The sequence below is a fragment of the Pteronotus mesoamericanus genome, unplaced genomic scaffold, assembly GCF_021234165.1.
Source record: "Pteronotus mesoamericanus isolate MK-2021 breed Mesoamerican mustached bat unplaced genomic scaffold, CSHL_Meso_final contig_221, whole genome shotgun sequence".
In the NCBI taxonomy this organism is placed as follows: Eukaryota; Metazoa; Chordata; class Mammalia; order Chiroptera; family Mormoopidae; genus Pteronotus; species Pteronotus mesoamericanus.
In genome coordinates this window covers 10,598,266-10,622,882 of record NW_026555092.1, presented here as the reverse complement: position 1 = coordinate 10,622,882, position 24,617 = coordinate 10,598,266, and the positions used below count along the sequence as shown (strand labels likewise).

At 47.0% G+C, this 24,617-nt stretch overlaps 1 protein-coding gene across 1 annotated transcript in view; it reads left to right on the top strand.

The window, feature by feature from the left end:
• The window catches only part of CSMD2 (CUB and Sushi multiple domains 2), a 547,845-nt gene that overhangs the window by 78,537 nt on the left and 444,691 nt on the right, over positions 1 to 24,617 (top strand). The window contains exon 3 of the mRNA XM_054571941.1: positions 22,607 to 22,719. Within this exon, the coding sequence (XP_054427916.1) occupies positions 22,607 to 22,719 (113 nt within the window). The remainder of the gene's footprint in view (positions 1 to 22,606; positions 22,720 to 24,617) is intronic.

Here is a 24,617-nt window from a genome sequence, read left to right as displayed (position 1 = left end):
GATCAGGGACGTGGTGTGGAGCTAGTCAAGGTGGACTGAAGCTGAAAGGCCTTCATCCAATCGCTAGATAACTCCCACCGTGCGTCCCTGGGGTGGGTCCGGGAGCGGCAGGTGTGTGCTGGGCGGTGCCATTTCCGAGCCCCGCACTGGCTGCCGCGGCTCCCCCTGTGGTCCGGACCACCCCAGCGCCTCTGCGCTGCAGCCAGGATCGCAGGCCTCTTCTGGCCACTCCAAACCTCTCGGCCTCCTGACATCATCCCCTTCTCATTTCTGTGCACGGTGGGGGCCTGTGCAGTCACACGGGGTCCTGCGCTTGGAAAGGGCCCACACTTGGTTAGTCACCATCATGTAGTTTCTGATCATTTTGAACAAGAGGCCTACATTTTTATTTTGCCTGGGGTCCTGCCTGTCATGTGGCGGGTCCTACACACAGTAGAAGGCCTCTCTTCTCATCTCACTGAGGTCTTCGCGGGGGCCCCTTCTGCCTCCAGCGACCTGCCAGGTGCCCATCTGCCCCTCTTCCTTTGAGGCCACGCTTCTCCCTGGCTCTCAGGCCCGTTCCCACTTGGACTCTTCCCCAGTGATTCTCTCTCTCTCTCTCTCTCTCTCTCTCTCTACACTTCTTTCTCACCCGCTCCCCTGCTCTTTCGTCGCAGCCTACACCTAGGCTTGCTTACTCTGATTCTTCAAAAGCAAATGAAAAAAATCACTGCTTTGCACACCTCCCCATCCATCCCTCCCCTCCGCCCACTGCCCTAAGACATCCCTGCTCTCTCTGTCAGTATGTCCCGCAGTCCTGTCTGTGCGCCCCCTGGAGATCCTCTTCACAGGGCGTTCCCGCACCTGGCCAGGGCCTTTGCTTAGCTCGCCCTCTTTGCCCTCCGTGGCGTCCCCTCCACTGGGCCTTCTTGTGGTCCTCACCCGCAGCCTCTCCTCCCTGTCTTCTTTCCATTTCTTCTTCACCTCACGGATGTGGCGAGACCCAGGGGGTCTCTTCCAGCCATGCCTGTGGCTTCTGGCAGCCCAGAGGTGGGCCCGCGAAGATGACCTGATGGTCCAGCATGGCAGGGGGATGGAGGGGTGGGCGTCTGAGCTAACACAGGAGGTGGGACCAGCCAGGGGCGAGTCCAAAGGGTGGCGACTAATGAGGATTCAGCCCACAGGGATGGGGGCTGGGGGTGAGGGGAGCAGGGGCCGGGGTGTGCTCCACGAACCGCCGCAGTGTCCCACTCCTGTGCTCACGCGGTCATTCATTCCCCAAACGGTCACCGGGCACCTATGGGCCAGGCACTGAGGGCCACCGTGTAATGTGTTAATTACACTGGGCCATGTGGTCACCCCGCAGGGGTGAGAAAGGCATTGGGAAGACAGTGGGGGAACAAAGCACACACATTTCCATCTCTCCCCAGCGTGGCCTCTCGTAGGAGAGGCTAATAAGTAAATGAAGAAAGAAACTAAACAAATTGATTACAGCTTTTGATAAGCTTTCTGATGGAAATGTGTAGGGTGCTGGAAGGGAGACTGCAGGGGGTACGGCAGGAGGAGCTGAGGAGAGGGGGCCCGGCAGAAGCACACCTGGCGCTAGGCGCCGGGCCAGGGGCATGGTGGCCTCTCCCAGGCACTGAAGGGAGTCCCTGCTTGGCCAGGCTCAGCCACTGCTGGTGGCTGGAAGCACCCTGACTCCTGCTGATGTTGACAGCTCCGTCCCTTTTCTCCTTTGTCATGTGTAGCAGCGACCTTATGGTCATAATAGTATGAGTCCTTGGTTCTTCACGTCTCAAGCGGAGCCCATCACTATGGTCACGGCTCATTTCTTCCTGTCTTGCTGTGACCCTTTATGCTTCCATCCCATGGGACATAGTTAGGAGCCCAGTCTCCAGATTTGCAGGGACCTCAAATACGGGAGAGGGTGGAAGCAATGGGGGAACCAGGGCTGCGTTTCATTGCCTGGCATGTTCGCTGGCCAGTGCCCAAGAGGCAGAGGGTCCTAAAGCGGGTTCAGGGTGGGTTCCGCCTCCTCCACCCCCAACACTGGCCGAAGTTGAAAGCAAGCTGGGATCTAAGAATGTAGCATCAAGGCCTCCAGCTTACAAAATACTTCATATCTGGCAGGGGATGGAGTTAAAATGCAATTCAGGGCTTGGGTATGGGGAGCAGGCTCCATCCTTCTGGGGAAGGGGACTGACCACAGCTTAGTAAGGCAGGATGAGCAGCGCCGAAGGCCAGGTGTGTGCATTGGGGACCAGGGAGGGGCGGCCCTGCGGGCCTGTGTGGACCCTGAAAGCTGACGCTCCCCCCGTACCAGCCTGCCAGCCCTCAGACAGCAGCACAGCACCGTCTCTAAACCCCGCCTGCTCCTTGTCCCATCGGCCTCCGTGGGCAGTCTCTCTGTTCCTGTGAGTGTGTCCCCCACATATTTCTATTCTGATCTCACAGCCTTTCAGACTGTGGCCTGACAGCGAATTCCTTCTCTGTGCTTGGAGCAGGTCTTGGTTTATTTTTCTTCATAAATTTTTTTTGATAGCTGTAGGAACAGAACGTAGAGGATTTGTTTTTATAGCATCATCATCATCTTATCAACCGCGTACTGTGTGCCAGCACCCTGCTAAGCGCCTTCCCTGTATTAACCCTCTGGATCCTCACAAACGTTTTCCAAGGCAGGTACTATCGCGCTCTCCACTTTGCAGATGAGGAAACAGGGATCAGAGAGGGGAAATGACCTGCCTAGAGTCACAAAGAGAGTAAGTAAATGGCGGAGCCACAGGTCTGATTCAAGTGTGTGAGTGCTCTGCTCAGACCAGCTCCCATGTGATGTGGGAGGCTGGGGAGCAGAAGTCTTCCTGCTTTCTCAGCCCAAAGGCCGTTCTGGGCAAAGGGACACCTTAGAGTTATCACCTCCCACTGCAGCTGTGCCCATCTCTGCTCCTGACCGAGGACCTATGCCCGGCTTCCCCTCCTCCCACTCCCCCAGTCCCCACACTGGCCCCCTCTCTGCTGAGTTCAGGACAAGCGTACCAGACGCTCTGGTTGGAGGAGGAAGTCAGGAGCTTCTCTGGCCAATGTCTTGGCCAGCCCAGAGCAGGGCTCCTCTTGCCCCAGCTCCCAGCTTGACTGCCAGTGCTCAGATGTGTGGTGCTATAAAAAGCCAAGTATTAAGATGCAAATCGCCCTGATTATTTATGGCCAAGTTAGTAAATAAGCAGGAGAGACAAGGTGGGATGTTGTTTTTACGATCTCTGCAGTCCTCGCAGGAAAATCTATGGTAAGCAGAGCCCAGGTGAGCAGAGCCGGAGCCCACGGTTTAATAAACACAGCCTAATTACCAGGCACCAGGGACAAACAAGCGAGGGGCTGTGGAAGGGAGTAATGAGAAGCCGGCAGCAGGAGCCGGAGGTGGGAGGCAGAGGGCAGAGTGGGCAGCTGGGTCCCCTCTTGCCCACCTCTCTCTGGCCCAGCCTCAGCCACCTGCAGGGAGGGGGCAGGAACCAGCCACACACCACTGTAATGGGCTGTGTTGCCATGGGTCCTGCCAGTGGGCCAGGATGTCTCTCTGCCATCAGGTACTAAAGCTGAAAAAAATGTCAGAAGGGGACTGGCGAGGGAAGCTCGGGGGTTGAGGGCCTTGGAGAGGGTGAAGGCACGCGTTCTGCCAGCCACCAGCCTGGTGCTGAGGATGGCGTGCCTGTTGGCTGGTGATCCCCGTCACTTTTCAGCAGCGCTGCATCTCTGCGGTGCCAGCCCTGGGGAAGCTGTGATGAGGATGGAGTCGAGGAGGGGATGGGCAGGGGGCCAGCAGCCCTGAAGGCACTGGAGGGAAGCAGGAAGCCAGGCAGCCGGGGGCATGGTCAGAAGTCCTGTTGGGCATTTGCCCTGCCCTCCACTCTCCACCCAGATCCTGTGCTTAAGTATCCAACGGAGCGGAGAGGAGACCCAGCAGACCCCACAGATGCCCGAGCATTGCTCATTGGTTAGAGCTGATCTCCCCAGGAGCAGCCAAGGAGCAACAAAGGAAGGCCTCCTCTCCCTCCAGTAGGATAACTGAGTTACACGTTCTGCTCCTACTCCCAGAATCCTGAAGTGGGATTCAACTCCACTCCCTCACAGTGGCACCTTACCTGGTGACCAGGGCCCCTAGGGTCCACCTTCCCTGTCCTGTCTCGTTTCTCTTCTCTCTCACTGTGTTTCGTGGGGTCAGTTAACAAATAAACACATTTGGCACCCAGATCCTTAATCTGGGTCCTGCCTTGTGGAACCCCAACCCCGGTGACTATACACTTTGATAGAAATAATTATAATAATAATTCTTAAGTGCTTACAACATGCTAAACACTGTTCTAAACATTTTACCTATATAAACTCACTGCATCATCCCAGCACTCTGTGAGGGAGATACCATTCCTAATCCCCGACTTAGGAAGGGGAGGACAAGGCACAGAGTCATTAAGGACCCCGATGGAGGTCACACAGCTAGTAAATAGCAGAGCCAGGATGCAAACCCAAGCACCACTACTCGCGTTAGAGACTATTTTCTTAACCATCGCACTAAACTGTAGGACTTTCAGATATTCCCCAAATAACTCTTCATTCCAGGCCTTACGTTTGCACCTTGGGATCTAGAGATGAACTAGTCACGGGCCCTGACCTGGGAGAGCTTGACATGTCCAGGCAGAAATACGAGGGAAACAGACAAGTCAATTCAGCCTGGAGAGATGTGTGCTAGGCAATGAGAGTCTGGAGGCATTGTGCTGGAGGAATCAGGGCAGACGCGACTCAGGAGGTGCCCCTCGAACAATGTCTCAGAGGAGAAATTGCAAGTGGGAATGGATGGAGACAGCAGGAAGAGAGCAGGCAGGGGGAACGGTGAGTGTAAAGGGGCTGGAGCATGTGCGCGATATTCAGGGACTCTCCCGAGATCCCATACGCTGGAGAGCTGGGAGTGAGTTGGATTTTTGCCTATTTGTTTGTTGTTCTTGTTGTTTGGGGTGGGGGCTGATGACTGATGGAAGAAGAGGCAGAGGCTGGATCATGAAGGGTCTTGTCACCATGCCAAGGGGAGGGAGAGCTCCTGAGGGACTGGGCCTGTGTTGACAATGCTTCATTTCCTTAGCAGGTGTTGGATACATGGGTGCTCATTATAGTCTTCTCTAGCCTTTCTTGTGTTTCTGAAAGATTCATATTTTAAAAAAGCAATTTAGAAAAATGAAAGCAGTTAGAAGGTAAACAAACCCACATAGACCAGAAGCATCGTCCTCTCCCTACAGACACTCTCACCCTGGGAAGATGTCCCCATGTCTCATAAGCTTTCCTGGCACCAAAGCACACAGTCAGTCAGCTGTGAGCTTCAGGAATGTTTGGCAACTGCTTTTACAGTTTGGGTCTAGGACCCAAGGACAGAAGTTTACTCCTGTCTGTCTTCAATGCTAGTCTTCTAGATTAAGCTTGAGGGGCCTTTTGGATTGGGTCTTGGTTACATCAGTCATAAAGTGTCCAGTGTGCCATCTCTGTTCCCATATAAGACATTAAAATTTACAGCACTAAATGCAACGTGGCCTGCTAGATTGGATCTTGGAACAGAAAAAAGACATTTGTGGAAAAACTGATTAAATCCGAATAAAGACCATAATTTAGTTAATAGTAAAATGCCAATGTTCATCTCTTCATTTTGACCAATTACCATGGTTATGGAAGATGTTCACATCAGGAGAGAGGAGTTGAAAGGCATATGGGAATGCTCCATAGTAACTTTGCAAGTTTTCCATCAATCTCAAATTATGCCGACATAAGGAATTCATTAACAAATTGTGGTAGAGAGGGCAGGACTGAGGATTGGGCTCTGTCACAAAGCCAGCTGACATCTGGGCGCGGTCATGAAGCCAGTAAAGAGCCTGTCTCTTTGTGATAATGGTTAAGTCCACCTTTCCTCTTCTTGTGCGTTCATAAATGCCTGGTTGAAACCCGCGTGTTCCATCCCTGTCACATTTCTCTGATCTTTCCACCACTCGCTAACTTTTTAAAAGGGAGTGAAGGCGATGATAATTCACTTTGCACAGAGCATTCCTTTTTGATCAAAAGATTCACCAGAGGTTTTCATGAAATGACATGCTTCCTGAGTACATTTGAAGAAGTCCATCTACCAAAGTTGTATTTTTATTTATTTGTTTGGAAATCTCTAGAGCGATGCTGACCTGTTTTCCCCAAGGAAGAAAGACAGGGAGAGGGCCTCAGGCGGCAGAGCCCAGCGGTGACAGTGGAACCGCTTTGAACCTACACGTGCCGCCAAAATTTAGACTTCCTTGGAGGGACCCAGGAAGGAGGACAAATGAGGAGTCAATGACCCATGGGAGTGTCCCATTCTGACCTAGACATAGTGGGGACCTTCCAGTCTTTCCTAGACAGGTGACACGGCCAATTGTCCTCCACATGCATCGTTCTAATTGTCCCTGCTGATTAATGAGGTCACTTAAGGTATCAATTATTATCCTGCCAAGAGAATGAATATCATACTGAAACAAATGTCCATGAACTTGCTTATTCTATTAAAAAAATAAAGTAACGAGAGATGATTAATGGTCTGTGCCCTGAGAGAGAAGCAACAGGAAGGGACAGGCAGGAGAGAAAGGTAGACATTAGCATTTTCTGATTAGGGGGCAAAAGAGGTTTTGGATTAAAAGCAGGTTTTTTTATTGATCTTCTTCCTTTCAACACCACCGTCTAGACTCTGTCCCCACTTCTTCCCTTCCTGTTAACAGCTCAGCTCACTGTAGCCCCATGTCAGTCTTCCCGCTCCACCAGTCTGCTCGGGAAGAAGTCACCACTGTTCTCCTAATTGCCACCTCCATTGACCCTCTCATCCAGATTACCAGTTCCTATGAAAGTGTTTGCTGCTGTTGAGTTGACCTCATTCTTCCTGAAACCCTTTCTCTTTGTAGCTTCAGTGATACCACCAACTCCTTCCTTAATCATTCACTCTATTACACGCATATTTATTGAACATCTCCTGTGTGTCAGGCATTGTGCTAGGCACCGAGTATACGAGGTCTGTCAGGAGAAAGTCCAGCCATTGTTAATATAACAAGAACAGTTTGCACGACATTGATGTAACCTAGCAGCCAAGGAGAGTGGACAGGAATGTGCATGTGTGAACAATGACAACTTCATTGTACTAGTCAGTGGGGGTGGTAGACGCTGTTGAGTGAGCATGTGTACTGTGTGGCCATCTCATTCAAAATGACTGAGTGAGTAGAGCAATGAATCTGCATCAGATTTTGTATTACACTTGAACATTCCTCCATGGAAACTATTCGGATGATTCAGAAGGCCGCGGCTATGGGCAGCAACTGGTGATTGGCAGCTTCATCACGACACTGCTCCCGCTCATGCATCGCATTTCTTGCAGAGTTTTTTGGTGAACCATCAGATCACTCAGGTGACTCAGCCCCCCTTCAGCCCAGATTTGGTGCCTTGTGACTTCTGGCTTTTCCCAAAACTAAAATCACCTTTGAAAGGGAAGATATTTCAGACTGTCAATGAGATTCAGGAAAATACAATGGGCAGCTGCTGGCGATTGGGAGACCTGTGTGAGGTGCCAAGGTGCCTACTTTTGAAGGGGACGGAGGCGTCATTGTTCTGTGTACAGTGTTTCTTGTATCTTCTTCAATAAATGCCTCTATTTTTCATATTACATGGCTGGATACCTTCTTGGCAGACCTCGTATAATGGTAACCAAGATGGACAAAGTCCTTCCTCTAAATGGAGCTTACAATCAAGCAGCAGGAGATAGGCAATTAACAAACAAGTACATACAAATAAGCCATTCGGTGTTACAGGAAATAGAGCTGAGTGACCAATGGAGTGTGATGACAAGGTGTAATCACATGGGAGCTGTGATCAATTGGAACTTCCCTGTGAATGTGACAGCCCCATCGCTTTCACATCAGTTTCTTAAAACTTGCTGCTGTCTCCAGCTGTCCGTGTCTTCCTTTGCGTCACCTCCTAGAATGACATAGACTTGGGCACGACCAGGTGGATTAAGGGATGGAGCTAGATCAGTCCCCGCTTTGCAGAGTGTAGCATCAAAGATGGCAGAAAAGATGGCACCCGAGGGGCAAGCCCCAGTTCTGAATTCAAGCTGACAGTTGTCTAATTCTGACGCTTCAGGCGGAAAGGCAGAATTCAGGAATAACACAACAGCCCCAAACCCAGGGCCATCGGTTATGACCTGAATGACACCCCTCAGAGTTGTGCAACACGGTGGCTCTGAAAAATCCCGGAAGCCAGACCAGAGTTAGAGATTCAGACCCTGGGAAATAGAGCCTGAGAGATTCCCCAGCCCCCGTGCGGAAAATCCCTGGTGACCAAACTGTCTCACTGCTCCTCCCCGTCAGGTCTCCAGGTAAGGGTGTGGAGAAGGGCTCTTTACTGCCACCTGCACATATCACTTGTTTGGATGTGATTGTTCACATCCCTCTGCTGCTCACCACCACTGTCACTGGTCACCCGTGGACTGGCCTTTGAAGTCATGCCTCACGTTGCACAGTTACAGGCCCTGCTGGCTCTGGGAGCCCAGCCCGAGCTGAACACATCGGCTGTTTTGCTCAGAGGGGAATCTATGCATTGTCTTCCTAAGACCATGGTTCTGGAAGCTTCTGTTCATCCTGGTTCCCTGGAGTGTGGGAAAACAGTGGACATGTTGCTCTCTGTGTCTTGGGCCTGGCTCTGCCCTTCAACTGTGTCCAAGAGGCATTACCATCTTGTTTACAGGGGCAGGGCCTAAGCTCCGCTGCTTCATATCCAGCACCTCCCAGAGGCAGGTGTGCAGCTGCTGATCGTGATAATAGCAGTCATTCGCCTGGGCACAGGTCCTGCATACTGTAAAGTGCTGTCTTTAATATGGACACCCACGCTCTTTAGACCAGGTTCCATGCTCAGAACAGGCTCAGGTGGCCAACAGGAAAGGCATCAAGGTGCAGGAGCAGGTAGGGGTGGGCCACCTCATTCTCTCGGTACAGCCTCCCCACTCTCTTGAGGACATTTTCAGCACCTTGAGGCTCCCAGAGTTCTCAGAGGCTCCATCCGCTCCCTTCCCGCGGTGACCTCAGCAGCTGTCAGAGGCTAGGTGGGCACAAGTCCTCGGGATAAGGAATCTCCAGGGAGGGATACCACTGGCTACTCACTCATTTTTGGACAACAGTTATTGTTTGTTTTCCTGGTATGAGAAGAACAGAAAATGCAAAGTTCTTCTAGGTAGTGCCAATCCTAGAAGGGCACCAACTGAGGGTTCTGGTAGGTCCCAGCTGCTCCATGGAGACCCCCGTGGTGCTTTAGGCTTTCAGGGCAGCCTTGACGGAAGGAGAACAGGTCCCAGTCCCAAATGCGCGGTGTCACTGGCCTGATTTGGGGGAGGTAGGTACAGAGGCAGAAGTCTCCCGGAACACGATGGCCTCTCTTCCTCAAAGCCCCCTTCCCCATTTCCATCCCACCAGCTGTCCTGCCTCACGGTGCTGGAGGCCTCAGCCTCCGTCGTGGAATACCAGGCTGGGTTAGGGTTTTCCAGGACCCTGTGGAAGCGAATCAAGTCTGCACCTGCTAGAAGGCTGCGCTGCCTCCTAAAGAATCCCCCTCTCCTGGGGAGACTGGTAATTAAGCAGTCATGGTGAACACATGGAGGATGAACAGCTGGCTGCTTCCATTTGTCCTACTGTCATTGGTTGGAGAACAATTGCATAAATAATATGTAAAGTTGGATTTTGTCTTTCCTCCACTCATGTTATCCCCTTCGCTTGGAATAACCTCCTTGTCTTCCTGCTACCTTCTAGGCCCTCTGGGCAATTGGTTTATTTTTTAAGATCAGCTCAGGCTGGTGTGTCAAATTCCCTGGGCAGATCAATATCACTGCACTTACTGTATTGCATTGTCATTGTGTCTTTAGCAATAATAAAATTAGTTATCAATTTCTATGGTGTGCCTGCCACCATTCTCTAAAGCTGGGCATAGACCAGGGAACTAAATGGATGAAAATCCCTGCCCTCCTGGAATTCACATGCTTGTGGGGATAAGAAGACTTCACAAATAAGGATTAAGCAAGTATATAGAATGTTAGATGGTGACAAGTGTTACAGAGAAAATGCAGGACGGCGAGACCAAGGGGAGCCAGGAAGCGGGGCCTGAGTAGGAAGAGGGTTGCAGTTTTAAACAGAGTGGCTACTGAAGTCCTCGGTCTAAAGGTGATGTGTAAGCAGAAGCTTGGAGATGAGAGGGTCGGTCACGCACAGGTCGGGGGAGAGTGGGGGCAGCCGGGGGAACAGCAAGTGCGGGGGAACAGCAAGATTGGTTGTCTTCTGTATATACCGTGACCAGGGATGGAACCTGCCATCCCTATGTCAGAACTTGCCGGACGTGTTCAAGGAACAGCAAGGCGTCGCCGTGGCTGGAGCGAGCGAGCAGGGGAGACTGATGGGTGGGAAGGAGGTGAAGGAGTGGGAGGGCAGAACGGCGGCAGGGGATTGCCCAGGACAGTCAGCTCATTATGAAGACTTTAGCTTTGTCTTAAGTCAGTGGGACACCTAAGCAGAGAAGTGACATAGTCTGCCTTAAAATGATCCCGTCAGCTGCTGTGTTGAGAATAGTCTGTAGGAAGACAAGAGGGAAGAAGGGAGACCAGTTAGGAGGTTAGCGCGATGACCGAGTCCAGAGATGGAGGTGGCCTGGACCAGGAAGGTAGTTATGAGGGTGATGAGGAGCAGCCGAATTCTCAGAGGAATTGATGGAAATGCCTCCTTTTGGGGTTGAACTTCTTGGGGGCCAGTGCTGTGTCTTATACATTTTTGTCCTCAGAAGCAAGCATAGTCTGTGACATTTAACAGGGCACACGATGTTTATTGAATGAATGATGCATAAGAAGTAATTTTTGAATGTTAATAATACAAATAAGTCAGCCTCTGGTCTCTTTTTTGAACTTATCAGACAGAAGAGCAAACCCTGGATAATATCCATGCAGATTACCCAGACTGATGTCAAAAAGGATGCTATTCGTGAGTGTGATCCGTCAAGAAGTGTAGAGCATGTTGGCTTCTATTTTCCTTGCTGCCAGACCTCTCTGAACCTTTACTAGATGAATGCACGGGTACCCACCATTTCTTAGTTTGAGGTGCTGTTAAGTGTTTCAGTAATTTTTACATGATGCTCCATGGGTGAAAGGAGTACTTATGGCTCCATTTTTTAAGTAGTAAGGTCTGAGTAGCTGAGTATGTACACCTTAGCAACACTGTAGATATTTGAAAAAAATAATGACCATAATTGAAAGGAAAAAATAATATTTTTATTTTGTCCTTAAATAACCTCAATTAGTTGCTAATGGAATATGTGTGTGCTTGTTCCACACTGATTGTCACACGGTGCCACTTTTTTTTAAAAATCAATTATTTATTTATTTATTTTAGAGAGAGGGGAAGGGATGGAAAAAGAGAGAAAAGAAACATTGATGTGAGAGAGAAACATTGATTGGTTGTCTTCTGTATATACCATGACCAGGGATGGAACCTGCCATCTGGACGTGTGCCCTAATGGGGAATCGAACTGGTGGCCTTTCAGTTGGCAGGACAACACCCAACCAACAGAGCCACACCGGTCAGGGCACACAGTGCTATTTCACATAACACCAGCCACCAAACCCCAGCTTTGTAAAGATATGATGTCATCTAATGAACGTAGCTTCACACTGAAATGTGACTACCTTGATCTAATACTTTTTGTGCCCAGCAGATAGTGACCATCACAGTTTCCCATGACAATTTCAAATATCCCTTAGTGCTCTTATAAGTTCCTTGTAGCTCCCTAGGGTACCATGATACACAGATTGGGAACTAGGGTGCCATTTTGTATGTAGCATTTCCCAAAATTGTATGTGCATTTTTCTCAGGCAGATCTACTAACATAACACTGAATGGGGTTCCGTGGAACCTGTTTTGGGAACTGCTGGGATAGAGCGTGAAGAGAGAATACCTAGGATTCCTTGCAGCAGTTCTGTGGGAAATACTCCTGGGAGTTGACAGAGTGAGTCTGCTTAGAGGATTCGTATTCTGAGCATAGAGCGCTGCTTCTCTATTTTTAGACTCAGCAGGTGGGTCTGCTTTGACTCTGACCTTGCTCCTGAACCTGCATGCATCCTAGAAAGCATATAGAGAGATCTGGGGCGCAGCCCAAGAACCTCTCTGTGAGCTTCACGGCTCCCAAGACCGAGAATGTCGGTCATCTCATGACCAAGGCAGCAACCACGTGAGTGCCGTGTCCTGCCTTCTCTGGGCGTTTCATTTCCCAGAAAGTGTTCCACGGAACCCCAGCCCACAGGGTGCTCTAAGAAAAAGAGTTTATGGACATAGATGTACTTAAAGTCACAGAAAACCCAGTTTTTCCAAGTTTCCCAGTTTTAGAAGCTCTTCACAAAATACAAATGGGAATTACCAGAGAGCCAGAGAGAATGTGTGTTTGTAGGGTGTATGTGTGTTTCTGTGTATTATGTGTGATTATGACTAATGTCCATCAATTACCTGCAAATTACTAGATGTTGCCTGTAATGATAGTTCTGTTTTTAGCTTAATGGTTTATGTATCTCACTAGTGGCTGCTGTCTGGAGTGGGGCTGCTGGCGAATCAAAACACTGTTTGCCAAGCCTGTCAGTATGACAAATGTTGCTTACATTGACTCTTTTATTTCCAAGGTCAATTGACATGTCTTTTTAAATATCACTGTTTGATGTGCTAAGAGCCTTAAATGAGAGCCATTCAATAAAGGTCCAATTTGCTATATTACTGTTTATTTCCGGGTAATTCTACATTGCTTGGGCTCTTTAAGACTGCAAGAAAGAAACATGCATGGATTACCCTCACAAATGGGGATTTGTCACAAGGATTTTTAGATCATGGGGCAGCACCAGTGCCATTTTGTCAGCATATTTTGGTTACCGTAGGTTTCAAGGCTGCTGAGACTGGGAGCGTCGGCAGCCTCGTGGCCAGCATAGCAATGGGCGTGTTATTTCCCAGAGAAGGTTCCTTGGGACCCCAGCCTATACGCTGCTCTAAAAATAAAGGGATCTATGATAGAAAGCGTTGGGGAGCTGTTATGTAATCTGTTCCTGCATGGGAAGTTTATTAGCTTATTAAAAGTCCCCATAAGCACTTCATTTTTTTTTATTTTCTGAACATTTCTTTCTTAACCTTGTTTAACATAATACTTCCCAATTCCGTTTAACCACAAGCACCCTAGTACATCCTTCGGGGAATTACCTAGAGTTTGTACTTTCCAGAAGAATCTGGTTGTGTTCACTTGCCACCCCTTGTGTTGGGGTCCCCCTGGCCGCCCTCAGGTTCGGTGATTTGCTGGGAAGACTCACGGGATTCGTCATCAGTCACACTCATGGCCGTGATTTCCTCCAGTGAAAGGACACCAAGCAAAACAGCCAAGGAAAACGGCATGGGGTGAAGTGCGGGGCAACCAGGCACAAGCTTGCGAGAGTCCTCTCCCAGGGGAGTCACAGGATGTGCTGCTCCCCCAGCAATGGGAACTGTTGCCACACGGGGAAGCCCAGTTACAGCTCAGGGCCCAGAGTGGCAACTGGGGGCAGATTACACAGGCCCCCTCTGCCTGGCATGTACCAGCGTTCCAGACTCCCAGCGGGAAAGCAGGTGTTCAGTGTAAACCATTAGGTTTGTACAAAGAGTTGCAGCCGCCCTTCTCAGTTCTGGAAATGGTGGGGCCCCTCTGAAATTTACATTTCCAGATGCCAGCCAAAGGTCGACCTCCTAAGCCTGTCTTTCAAAGGACAACACCCAGGCCTTTTCTGTCCACTCTCGAAGAGTTGAATATTCATTCATTCCTTCAGTCATTCATTCTGTGTTTGCCTTAATCAGTATGGGCTACTGTAGCAACAGTTCTATGGACTTGGGTGGCTTATCCACAACGGAGATTTATTTCCCACAGTTCTGGAGGCTGAGAGTCCAAGATCAGGCGCCAGCATGGTGAGGATCTGGTGAGAGCCGTCTTCTGGGTGTCTGGGCTGCAGACTGCCCGCTCCTCACCGTGTCCTCCCGGGGTAGACTGCAGAGCGGAAGCGAGCTCTCTGGGAGCTCTTACCGGGCAGTAATCCCATTCCAGAGGGCTCTGCCGCACCGCCACCACTTTCGAGGAGCTTTCAGTAGAGCTTCGTTACAAAATCACAAAAATAATACAAATATTGACCCCAGTCCCCATCTAATTAGGAACCAGGATGAATGCAAGTGAAGAAAAAAAGGGATGTTAGTCAGAGTGGGCCATGTTATGCTGTGTGTATTAATCATGTTTTTATTTTCTATATTTTCTGATGCTTGGACATCTTGGAACCTTGCTGAACTCGGAGAGACAGTCCTTCCCAGGATTAGCTGATTCCCAGAAATGAAATTTACTTTCCTGGGAGTGAGCCTTTCATATGCAAACCAACCGATCCAGAGCTCACCAACCTCCTTTATTGATCTTTACTTATTAAATTACTCTGCCCTTGCCCTAATCGCTGCGGGGCTGGGGAGTCAGACAACTAAGGGCAGGCCCTACACCCTGGAGCCCTGTGAAATTATTCAAACTAGTCAGTGCTAAACTCACGCCCCGCCTCACCTTTTTCTTCCCAGCTCCTGAATTTCCCTCCTGCTTACCCGTGTGGCTCTGGGTGTCGAGGCCTGTCCTCTCTTCTTGGGAACTGCATGGAACAGTCTTTCCAGTGGCTGTTGTCTTCTGATCTGTGGGCCTTGCTATAAAAATCTACATTTTAAAACACTGGGATAACAAACCTCCCTCAAAACTCAATGGCTTAACTCACCAAAATCTTATTTCTTGCAATATTACGTGTTCAAAAGTGCCTTGCAGGGCCCCTCTACATAGTGGAGTCACTCGGGAACCCCACTGACAGACACCCGGGGTCGCTGAAGCAGGAGGAGGGGAGAGGGAATGGGCAAAAGGTGAGCAGGCTCCTCAGGCTCCCTCCCAGAAACAGCACACTTCACTGCTCCCCGCACAGCCTCGGCTAAGCCAGCACCCAGCCTCAGCAAGGAGGGGGAGCGGCCCCTCCGCCCTGCGCCTGGAAGGGGAGCTGGAGCTACGTGAGCACCAGTGACTCCCACAGGGACCTGCGAGAATGCAAAACAAATAGACTGGTTTGGGCGGCCTGGAATGTATCTTTCTGAAAATACCGTTGAGACATTTGGAATGAGATTTGAATGGTGAGAAGGAGTTAATTAGATAAACAGGGGGAGGGGATGTGAGAAAGTAGTTCTAAAAAGGAAACAGCATGTGCAAAGACCCTGCGGATGGGGTTGGGGTGAGGGGCAAATTGAGGGAACTGAAGCCAACAGTTTTACCAACGAGAAGGGTGAGGAAAAAGCCAGAGGAGAGTCTTTTATTAGATATTTTTGGAGTACAGAATCACGGTGATAATAAACAGTTGAAAAGTCCGTTTTATTATTGTTTACAGATTTTACAGGGAATGCACCCCTTATTATGTACACTCTGGGTTGACCGCTGCTACCCTGCCTTTGACCAAAGAAGATGAACGGCTGGAGCCAGGCAGGATACAGGGCAGAGAATCGTGCAGGGCCAGGCCATACAGACTTCTTGGAACCCATTAGGGATTTTGGCCTCAATCCTAAGGATAGTGGGAAACCACAAATGGATTCTGAACTGGGAGAGAGAGAAGTTTGAGATCCTGGCCGTCACCAGTTTCCAAGACCCTGGGATACTCTAGGCACAGAAGCAGAAACAAAGGGAAGGTTCTGGAGGAAGCAAGAAAGACAATAGCCTTGATGAAGTGGGAGATGAGTATTAGCTTACATCTATGGCCATGTCACGTGCTTGTAAAAGTTGTTCTCTTCACATTTTAGATTCATCTGGGAGGTAACCAACAGCAGCACTGGGCTCTTGCCTTTCTTGCCATCATTTTATCCCATTTCCCTAACAAGTCTGGATTCCACTACTGAAGGATCCCTCACTCTTTTCAATATGGTATTTAGACTTGCCAGATAAAAGATGGGATGGTCTGAAAGTTTTATTTGCTCATTCCAAGAGGCACGATGATAACTCCACCTGACTTGTGGGTCATCAGTGCGCGATTCAGTAATAACAAATGGGTGTGGGAAGAGCGAGCAGTGGAGTGGAGGAATGAAGATTCAGATATTCAGATGAAGAGATCAAGTCTTCACACCCCCTCCCCCTTTAGTGCCTTTGAGGAAGCCTCCATGTTAGAATTTATCTACCAAGCCTGGGACAGAGCAGACCAGTGGTAAATACCTATTAGACAAAATGTTAGTAAGCTGCAGTTCCATGTATTGTAAGTGATAAAAGTGTAATTGTTTGTTGACAGTGCACATTAGCTATTCACAGCTTGTGTCAATGTAGTACCAAGAAACTCGAGTTCAGAAATCTTTAATGGCAGCTCAAAATGCCGTGGAACCAACTAGGGAATAAAATCAACAAGTTCCACTCTGGAAAGAGTGGCATTCCCAGGGGTGTCTTCACGGGAGAAGCCTTGGTGACGTGTGAGAGTCCTCCACAAAGCTGTATGAGGTCAAATGAAAAGCCACGCTTCAGACTGAGGGTCTGGGAAGGGCGCCCAAGGGCATATTCTGGAGGACATGGGTGAGAGGCAAGTTGGAGCTTCTGTGAATTGGGTTTATTTGGAGGTAGAGACAACCAAAGTCAGCTAGCGTGGGGCCTAGAAATCATATCCAGGGAGAGGTCTGTTGGGAAACGCTCTATCTGGTTTTAGGAACTGTAGCTCCGCCGACAGGCGAAAGGGCCTCAAGGCTGGAACTAATCAAGGAGGCCTTGGGAAAACAGGCCACTGAGGAGACAAAAGCTGTCCCCCCCGGCAGGGGCACAGCCCCTGCCTCCCTCACATCACTCTGGTTGGCCCTGGGAGATGCCTGGTAGTCAATGATGGGTAAGATCCCTCAATGGAAGGGACAACCTAAGACAGGCACAGCCACAATGGGCATCAGGGGAAAAAAACTTGGGGGACATGGAGAAAGGGCGAAAGACCTGCACCCCTCAGCTTGGCTTAGATATGGCCAGGGTCCTCATTCTATCTGAAAGAAATCTCCTTATTTCCTGGTTGCCTTGCCCTTCCCGCTGCCTGGCTCAAGCTTGAAACAATACTGGAGACAGCCCTAAACTGGATCTGGCGGTTCCCAGGGCCTAGAAGTAAATTCTTTAAAGCATGCCTTGTGTTTCCCTCAAAAGCTATGATAGCCAGCTCATCCTGGGAAGGAAATTTACATTATTCACAGACCCTAACCCTAAACTCTTTGATGCTTTTATGTTTACTATGCTCTCATGTTTACTAGTCTCCTCTTGGACCCATGTAAATCAATGTGTTCCTGCCATTTGTTTTCTTCAAAACATCGTCTATTCTCTGTAAACATTAACATACTGATGTAATAAGATCACCTGTACATTCCCGTTACCTGGCCCCATTGGTAACTTTTTCAAAAAAAGCCTTTGGACAAAGGGGCTCGGGCCTTCTCCACTAGAGGGAAGAGCCCTGTCTCCTCTCCTGGCAGACAGAGAAGTGTTTGCGATGACTCGTGTTTATTCCCCGCATCTCTGACAACCCTGGGACGGGCTCTGCGGAATCAAAGTCCATGCTCCCCCCGTCAGCTGGCTCTGGACAGTGACCCTCCCAGGAGCCCCACGTGTCGCTCCAACAGAGGTCTGGCCCCACTGGGGACATACTGGTATTTTAATGCCAGGATCCATTGGGGGCAGCAATCTGTCATCAGCAGACATGAATATCTGGGGGTGGGGGAAGGTATCTGGTGAACAGCCAAGTAAACAGAAAGCCGAGGTGACAGGTGAGTGGTGGTCTCGGGGCCGGGGTTATGCTTCAGGGGGTCAGTCTGTTTCCAAGGACCCAGCCAATGCTGTAAATGTGTGTGGGGGGAGGGGGTAATGAAGGATTTGGAAGGAGCAGGGGGCAGCTGAGGGCAGGGGCACAGCAAGGACCTCTGGGAGCTCATGGCTCAGTCCTTCTAGGTAGACTGAGTTTAGGTCGGATCTAACAGAGGACTGAGGTGCTGTCCAATAGAAACGCAGTGCAGGCCACATGTATAATTTTTTAAAAACTTTTAATTTTGAAATAATTATGGATCCACAGAAAGTTGCAAGGATAGTACAGAGAGGTTCCATGTACTCTTCCTGTTTTCCCCCAGTGATCACCCTAATATCACTATAATATAATATCAAAACCAGGAAGTTGACATTGTTGCAACGAGTATGTATATGTCCATGTCATTTCATCACACGTGTGGATTCATGTCACCAGCATTGCAATCATGACACGGAACCATGTCATCACCGCAGAGGTCTCTCTGGTGCCCCTCCTTTGTAGTCACTCCGCTTCCCTTCCTCTCACCATGCCTAACCCCTGGCAGCCACGCTCTATTTTCTGTCTCTTCAAGGCTGTCATTTCAAAAACGTTACATAAATGGAATCATCTGGTATGTCACTCTTTTGAGAGGAGCTTGTTTCGAGATGAGCTTGTTTCACTCCGCGTAATTCCCCTGAGATCCATCCAAGTTGTTACATGTATCAACAGTCCATTCCTTTTTATTGCTGAGTAGTACTTCATGGTATGGAAATATCACAGTTGTTTAGTCATTCATCTATTATTATAGGACATATTGGTCATTCCAGTTTTTGACTATTACAAAAAAAAAAGCCTGCTATGAACAGTCATGTACAGGCTTTTGTGTGGATGTGAGTTTTCATTTCTTTGGGATAAATGGCCAGGAGTGTGATTGTTGAGTTGTATTGTTAGTGTATGTGTAGATTTTTTTTAAAGAAACTGCCTCTCTTCCAGAGTGTCTGTGCCATTTTCTATTCTACTAGCAATGTGTGAGAGATCCAGTTGCTCCATACTGTGTCCAGTATTTGGTGTTGTCACTATTTTTATTTTATCTCTTCTAATGATATGTAGTAATATCTCATCCTGGACTTACTTTGCATTGCCCTAATGGATAATGATGTTGAATGCTTTTCAGGCATTTATTCGCCAACCTTCTATCTTCGTTAGTAAAATTTCTCTTTGTGTCTTTTACCGATTTCCTAATTGTATTGTTGGATCCTTGCCTCATCATCAATCTTAGGGGGAAAAGTATTGTTTTTCACCATTAATTGCAATATTAGCGATAGGATTTTTGTTGATGTTTTTTATCAAGTTGAAGAAGTTTCTATTCTTAGTTTTCTGAAAGATTTTTTTTACATTTAAAGAAAATTTTATTGATGGATTTTAATTTAATCTTTATTGTATTTTTTCCCATTGTTATTTAGTCTCCTTACATCCCCTCCCCCCAGCAATCACCACATTGTTGGGGGGAGGCGGAGGGTGGGGAGAGAGAGAGAGGTCGACTTGTTGTTCACTTATTTATGCATTCATTGGTTGGTTCTCACATGTGCCCTGCCTGAGGATCAAACTCGCAATCTCGGCACATGGGACGACACTTCAGCCCACTTCATCCTTGAGATACCCAGCCAAGGATGAAAGTTGCTTTTTCTTTTAAATCATGAGAGAATACTGAATTTTGTCAAGTGCTTTTTCTACATCAATTGATGTGGTCATGTGATTCCTTTTTACTTTTGGCCTGTTAAAATGGTGGATTACATTGATTGATTTTTAAATAACAAACCAGCCTTGCATCCTCAGAATAATCCCCACTTGGCTATAGCATATAATTATTTTTATATATTGATAAATCCTCATTGCTAATATTTTGTTAAGGATGTTTGTGCTTATATTTATGTAGGATGCTTGTCCTTAGTTTTCTTGTACAATCTTTTGTTTTGGTATTAGGGTAATAGTGCTCTCATAAAAAGCATTTGGAAACTGTTCCTCCTCTATTTGCTGGAAGAGATTGTGTAGAATTGGTGTTCATTCTTTTTTACACAATTGATAGAATTCCCCAGTGAAACCATCTGGGCCTGTGTATTTGGGGAGGGGGGGAGGACATTTTAAATTACTAATTCAATTTCCTTAATAGTTTTAGTGCTACTCAAATTATCTGTTTCAAATTTGGGAAAATAACAATAGTTTGTGTTCAGGAAACTGGTCAGTCTCATCTAAGTTGTTAAATGTATGTGTGTAATTTTTAACATTTCTTTATTACCTTTCTGATAACTACAGGATCTGCTTTCCTTAACCCTGAAGATTTGCCAGTCTGATAGGTGAAAATTGAGTCTTGTGGATTCAGTTTCCATATTTTTATATTAATTACATGGATCATCTTTCTGTTGTTGTTTGTTTATATCTTTGCATTTTTCCCCTTACCTGTGTATCTTTTTTATACTGATTTGAAAATGTTCTTTATAGATTATGAATACTAACTCTCTTCTTGTCATATATAATATATAGTCTTCCCAGGTTGCTTTTCTCTCTCTCTCTTTTTTTTTTAGTTTCTTTGGATCCCCAAACATGCTGTCAATTTTCATGTAGAAAAATCAATATTTTCCTGTAAAGCCTCTGGAATGTCATGCTGTATTAATTAGTACTCAATCAATTTCAAGAAATGGAACCCAAATCAAATTAGCTCAAACAAAAAACAAAAGAAGGGAAGAAAGAAAGAAAGAATGTGGGCTCATGTAACCGGGAACTTTAGACAGCGACAGAACTCTGCATGGTTGAATCAAGCATCTCAACAGTATCTCATCAGTCTCTGTGTCTCGCCTCTTTTCACTGTTCAGCTTTGTCTATATCTATGTGGGATATCATTTTTTTTCTAAAGAGGATAGGCTCTGTAATGATAAAAAGGCTGCTGGCAGCCCCAACCTTTCATTCTAATGATTTAGAATCCAGAAATAAGACTCTCAGAATCTGTATGTCATAGCCCACGGAAGGACTCCGAATGATCCTGCGTGGGATCCTCTTCCCTCTTTTTCTGCCTTGCCAGTCTGTAAAGATGAGTGGTATGCCATGATTGGTCACTTGCCCAGTTCTGTGGCTTGTGAGCAGGAGGGTACCTGTCAGAACCCCATCCAACAACAGCTCCCCAGAAGAATGATAGGCAGGTAGCAACCAAAGCAGTCCTCTAAATATGTCACCTTTAGAAAGATCTTCTCCAGTGTAAGATGATTAAAAAATCGTGTGTTCCCTTCTAATATGTGTGATTTCATTATGTTAAATATAAATTTTGACCCATGTGAGAAAGTGAGGGAGACAGACAGGGAAGGGGCAAGAATGGGGTTTGAGGTAGGGATCCTTTGCTACCTGTTTTTATACCTGAAGAGAAGATGACATGGAAACTTACTGGGTCACCCATTTCACAGTGTGATCACCTTTTCTTCCCTTTTCCTTGAGTTTTTTCTGTGTTAATGAGTCCTGTAAGATTAGGATGGTGGGAAGTGCAAGGGCTTTATCTAGCTCAGGGCTTTTCACAGTGGACATTAATAAATATCTGATTTAAGTTGTCTGAACACTGTCCAGGGGACATCTGGGCATCCAGATATTATATAGCAATGGAGATATAGAGAGGTAACCATATACACCACAGATTCCCAAACTACTTAAAAACGGGGTAAGAGTAAAACCTGAATTCCCTCTCACAACTCTGATGGGAGTCAGGGGTGGCAGGATAGGGAACAAAGGACACAGGTGGACAGGAGACTCCTACCTGTCTACCACCTGTGTGCACAGCCAGGTCATCTGTGGGGGTCATCACATGTGGACGCCCAGCAGTGGATAACTTCTTTCCTAAAATATGTTCCCAAGCGTTCACGGAAAGCTTCATTATTTTATCTCTTTAACATTAGGAGAATCTTTTAGAAATTATTGTCTTGGGCTAAAAACATATCTCAGGTTCAATAATTCCTTCCATTTCACCCATTTCTTTTCCTTCACTTAACTTGCAGGGAAAAAAATTAAGTATTTCAAGTTTAAAAGCAAGTACAGTATGATCCCATTTGTATGAAATTATTTCACTGACTATGATCCCATCTATTGATCCTTCCATCTCTTTGTATGCCAGCTGTCAAGGGTGATTATTTCTAGATTGCATTGGGTTTTTATATTTTGCTTTCATCTTTTAAAAATAATAAGCACTTATCATTTCTATAAAAGCAGTAGACTTATTCCTTTTAAAGAATAGAGTGTATGATAAGTATCCACATTCTACTGCTTAGAGTTAGATATGTCTTTCTCAATACATGACTAAATATTGTCTATTGGCAATTATTAGTTGTGCATTTGTGGTGAAATCTACCCAGAGCCTCAAAGGATCTCAGCCGGAAAGGGAGCAGACAGGGGGAGTACAACCAAAGAGGAGAAAAGAGAAGAGACATACACAAGGGAGGCCTCCAGCTCAGGGGTGGCCCCTGACTTCAGGGGATTAGCTTCCCGTGTTTCTGAGACAGAGGATCCCCCCCATTTCCATCCCTATTTTGTCTTTGAACTCTTTGCATTTGACTGGTATTGGGCTTCTTTTATATTCCTCCCCATGCCTGGATCAGCTTTGTGCATCCAACAGGCGCTTAATAAATGCTTAATGGGTAAGCGGTTCCCAAGGGGGTCATTCTCCCTAAATTGCACCTCTTTGTCTTTCAGGCTCACGGGCTTTCAGCTGCCAGCCACCATCGTCAGTGCGGCCACCACCCTCTCTCTGCATCTCATCAGTGACTATGCAGTCAGTGCGCAGGGCTTCCACGCCAGCTATGAAGGTAGGTTTCCCCAGCCCTGGCCGTCCGGGTCTGACATGTGGGGTTGTACTAGCCACAGGCAGGGCTGTGGTGCTCTTGGCTGCAGGGAAGGGCTGCTTCAGAGTCAGAACTTGCGCCTGTCCCGACCCGGCTGGCTATTGACCAGTAACTCAGTTACTTGAATTGCCCGTGATGTGTTTGCAGGAAGCTGAGAACTGAAATCAGAGCTCAGCTGCAGTAGTTTGTCCTGAGGGCCCAGTAACATCTACTTCCTTGTACCCTTAACTGGGTTTTGTTGTGTTTTTATTTTTTTAATTCTGTTTTCCATTGAGCTTAATTGTATAAGGTACCTCAGCTTGGTTTTGGAAATAAGAGCAATATAAACCCTAAGTAAAAGAAATAAAATAAGTCACTGAAAAAACTTTCTGCTCAATATAGTGACGGCAAAGAATCAGTTTTATATCGTTCAGAGAAGAACAATTACTACTTTTTCCTTAATAGTGTGGATTAGGGTTTCTTGGTTTGAGTTATGCAAATAATTTCCACCTCTCTCAGCCTGTTTAAATATGGTGTTAGCATTCAAATTAACACTAATATCTTCAGATTATACACTATTATTATTATTAATTTTATTATGTTCAGAAGGTGGTACTTCTAGATCTCTGTCATTTCTCTGGGAAATTTACATCTCATTAATAGGCAATTATGTTGCTCTTGGCTAAGACCCATACTGCTATTTTGTGTTGAGATCATTAATAGACATATTTTAAGACTGTTAATGATAATTAATAACAGCAGTGACACAACACCCTACTAAAGCATGCCAGTTATTCTAAAGCTTCCTTTCTCTTACCTCCAAAAACTTAAAAAACATGAGTGATGCCGGCATGCCTTCCCTCTGCGGAGCAGGCCTGTGCCTTTCCCCGCTTCCCCTCCTCCTGGAGTGTTGTTATATACACTGTCTCCTAAGCTTCAAGGCCCTTCTGCCTCAGTTAACTTGTTTCCTGAGCCTATGCAACCCAGCTGGCTCACTTCTGCTACTTTGATAACTTTCTAAATAAACATTCTCTAATTTAGAAAAAAAAAAAAAGCAAGGCCTTCATGAATAGCATCTGTATTCTTTAGCAGTATATGAGGTCTGTCCAGAAAAAGCTCATCCTTGTTATATTGTTAATATAACAAGGATGGTTTGCATGACATCAATGTAACCCGGCAGCCAAGGAGAGTAAACTGGAATACACATGCATGAACAGTGTAGTCAGTGGGAGAGGTAGATGCCATTGAGAGAGCATGTATACTGTGTAGCCATCACATTCAACATGACTGAGCGAGTAGAGCAATGAATCTGCATCAAATTTTGCCTTAACTTTGAATAGTCCTCTGTGGAAACTATTTGGATGATTCAGAAAGTTTTTGGGGATGAAGCAATGAGTCCAGCACCAGTAAAAGTGTGGCACAAATGCTTCAAAGATGGTTGAGAATCTGTTGAAAGTGATCCATGTTTTGGAAGGCCTGCAACAAGCAGAACACCTGAGAATGTTGAATGTGTATGGGCTGCAGTCAACAAAGATTTGCGTGAGGTCCCAACAAGCCAGCTTTGAAGGGGACTGAGGCATCATTGTCTTGTGTACAATGTTTCTTGTATGTGGTATCTTCTTCAATAAATGTCCATATTTTTCATAGCATATGGCTGGATACTTTCTGGACAGACCTCATAGAAATAGGTTACACCTTTGTCTTGTCTTGATGTGCACCAAAAGAGGGCAAAGCCTGCTTCTTGGCAAAAGCCACCCTTTGTGGTGTGTGGGACACAATTTGATGCTTTAACCTGAGCAGTTGAGGGCTCCTGAGAAGGTCTAGGTTATTTTTAACTAAAGCTTCCTGAGAAGGCTCCAGAGGAAATTCCATATGCCCTTAAC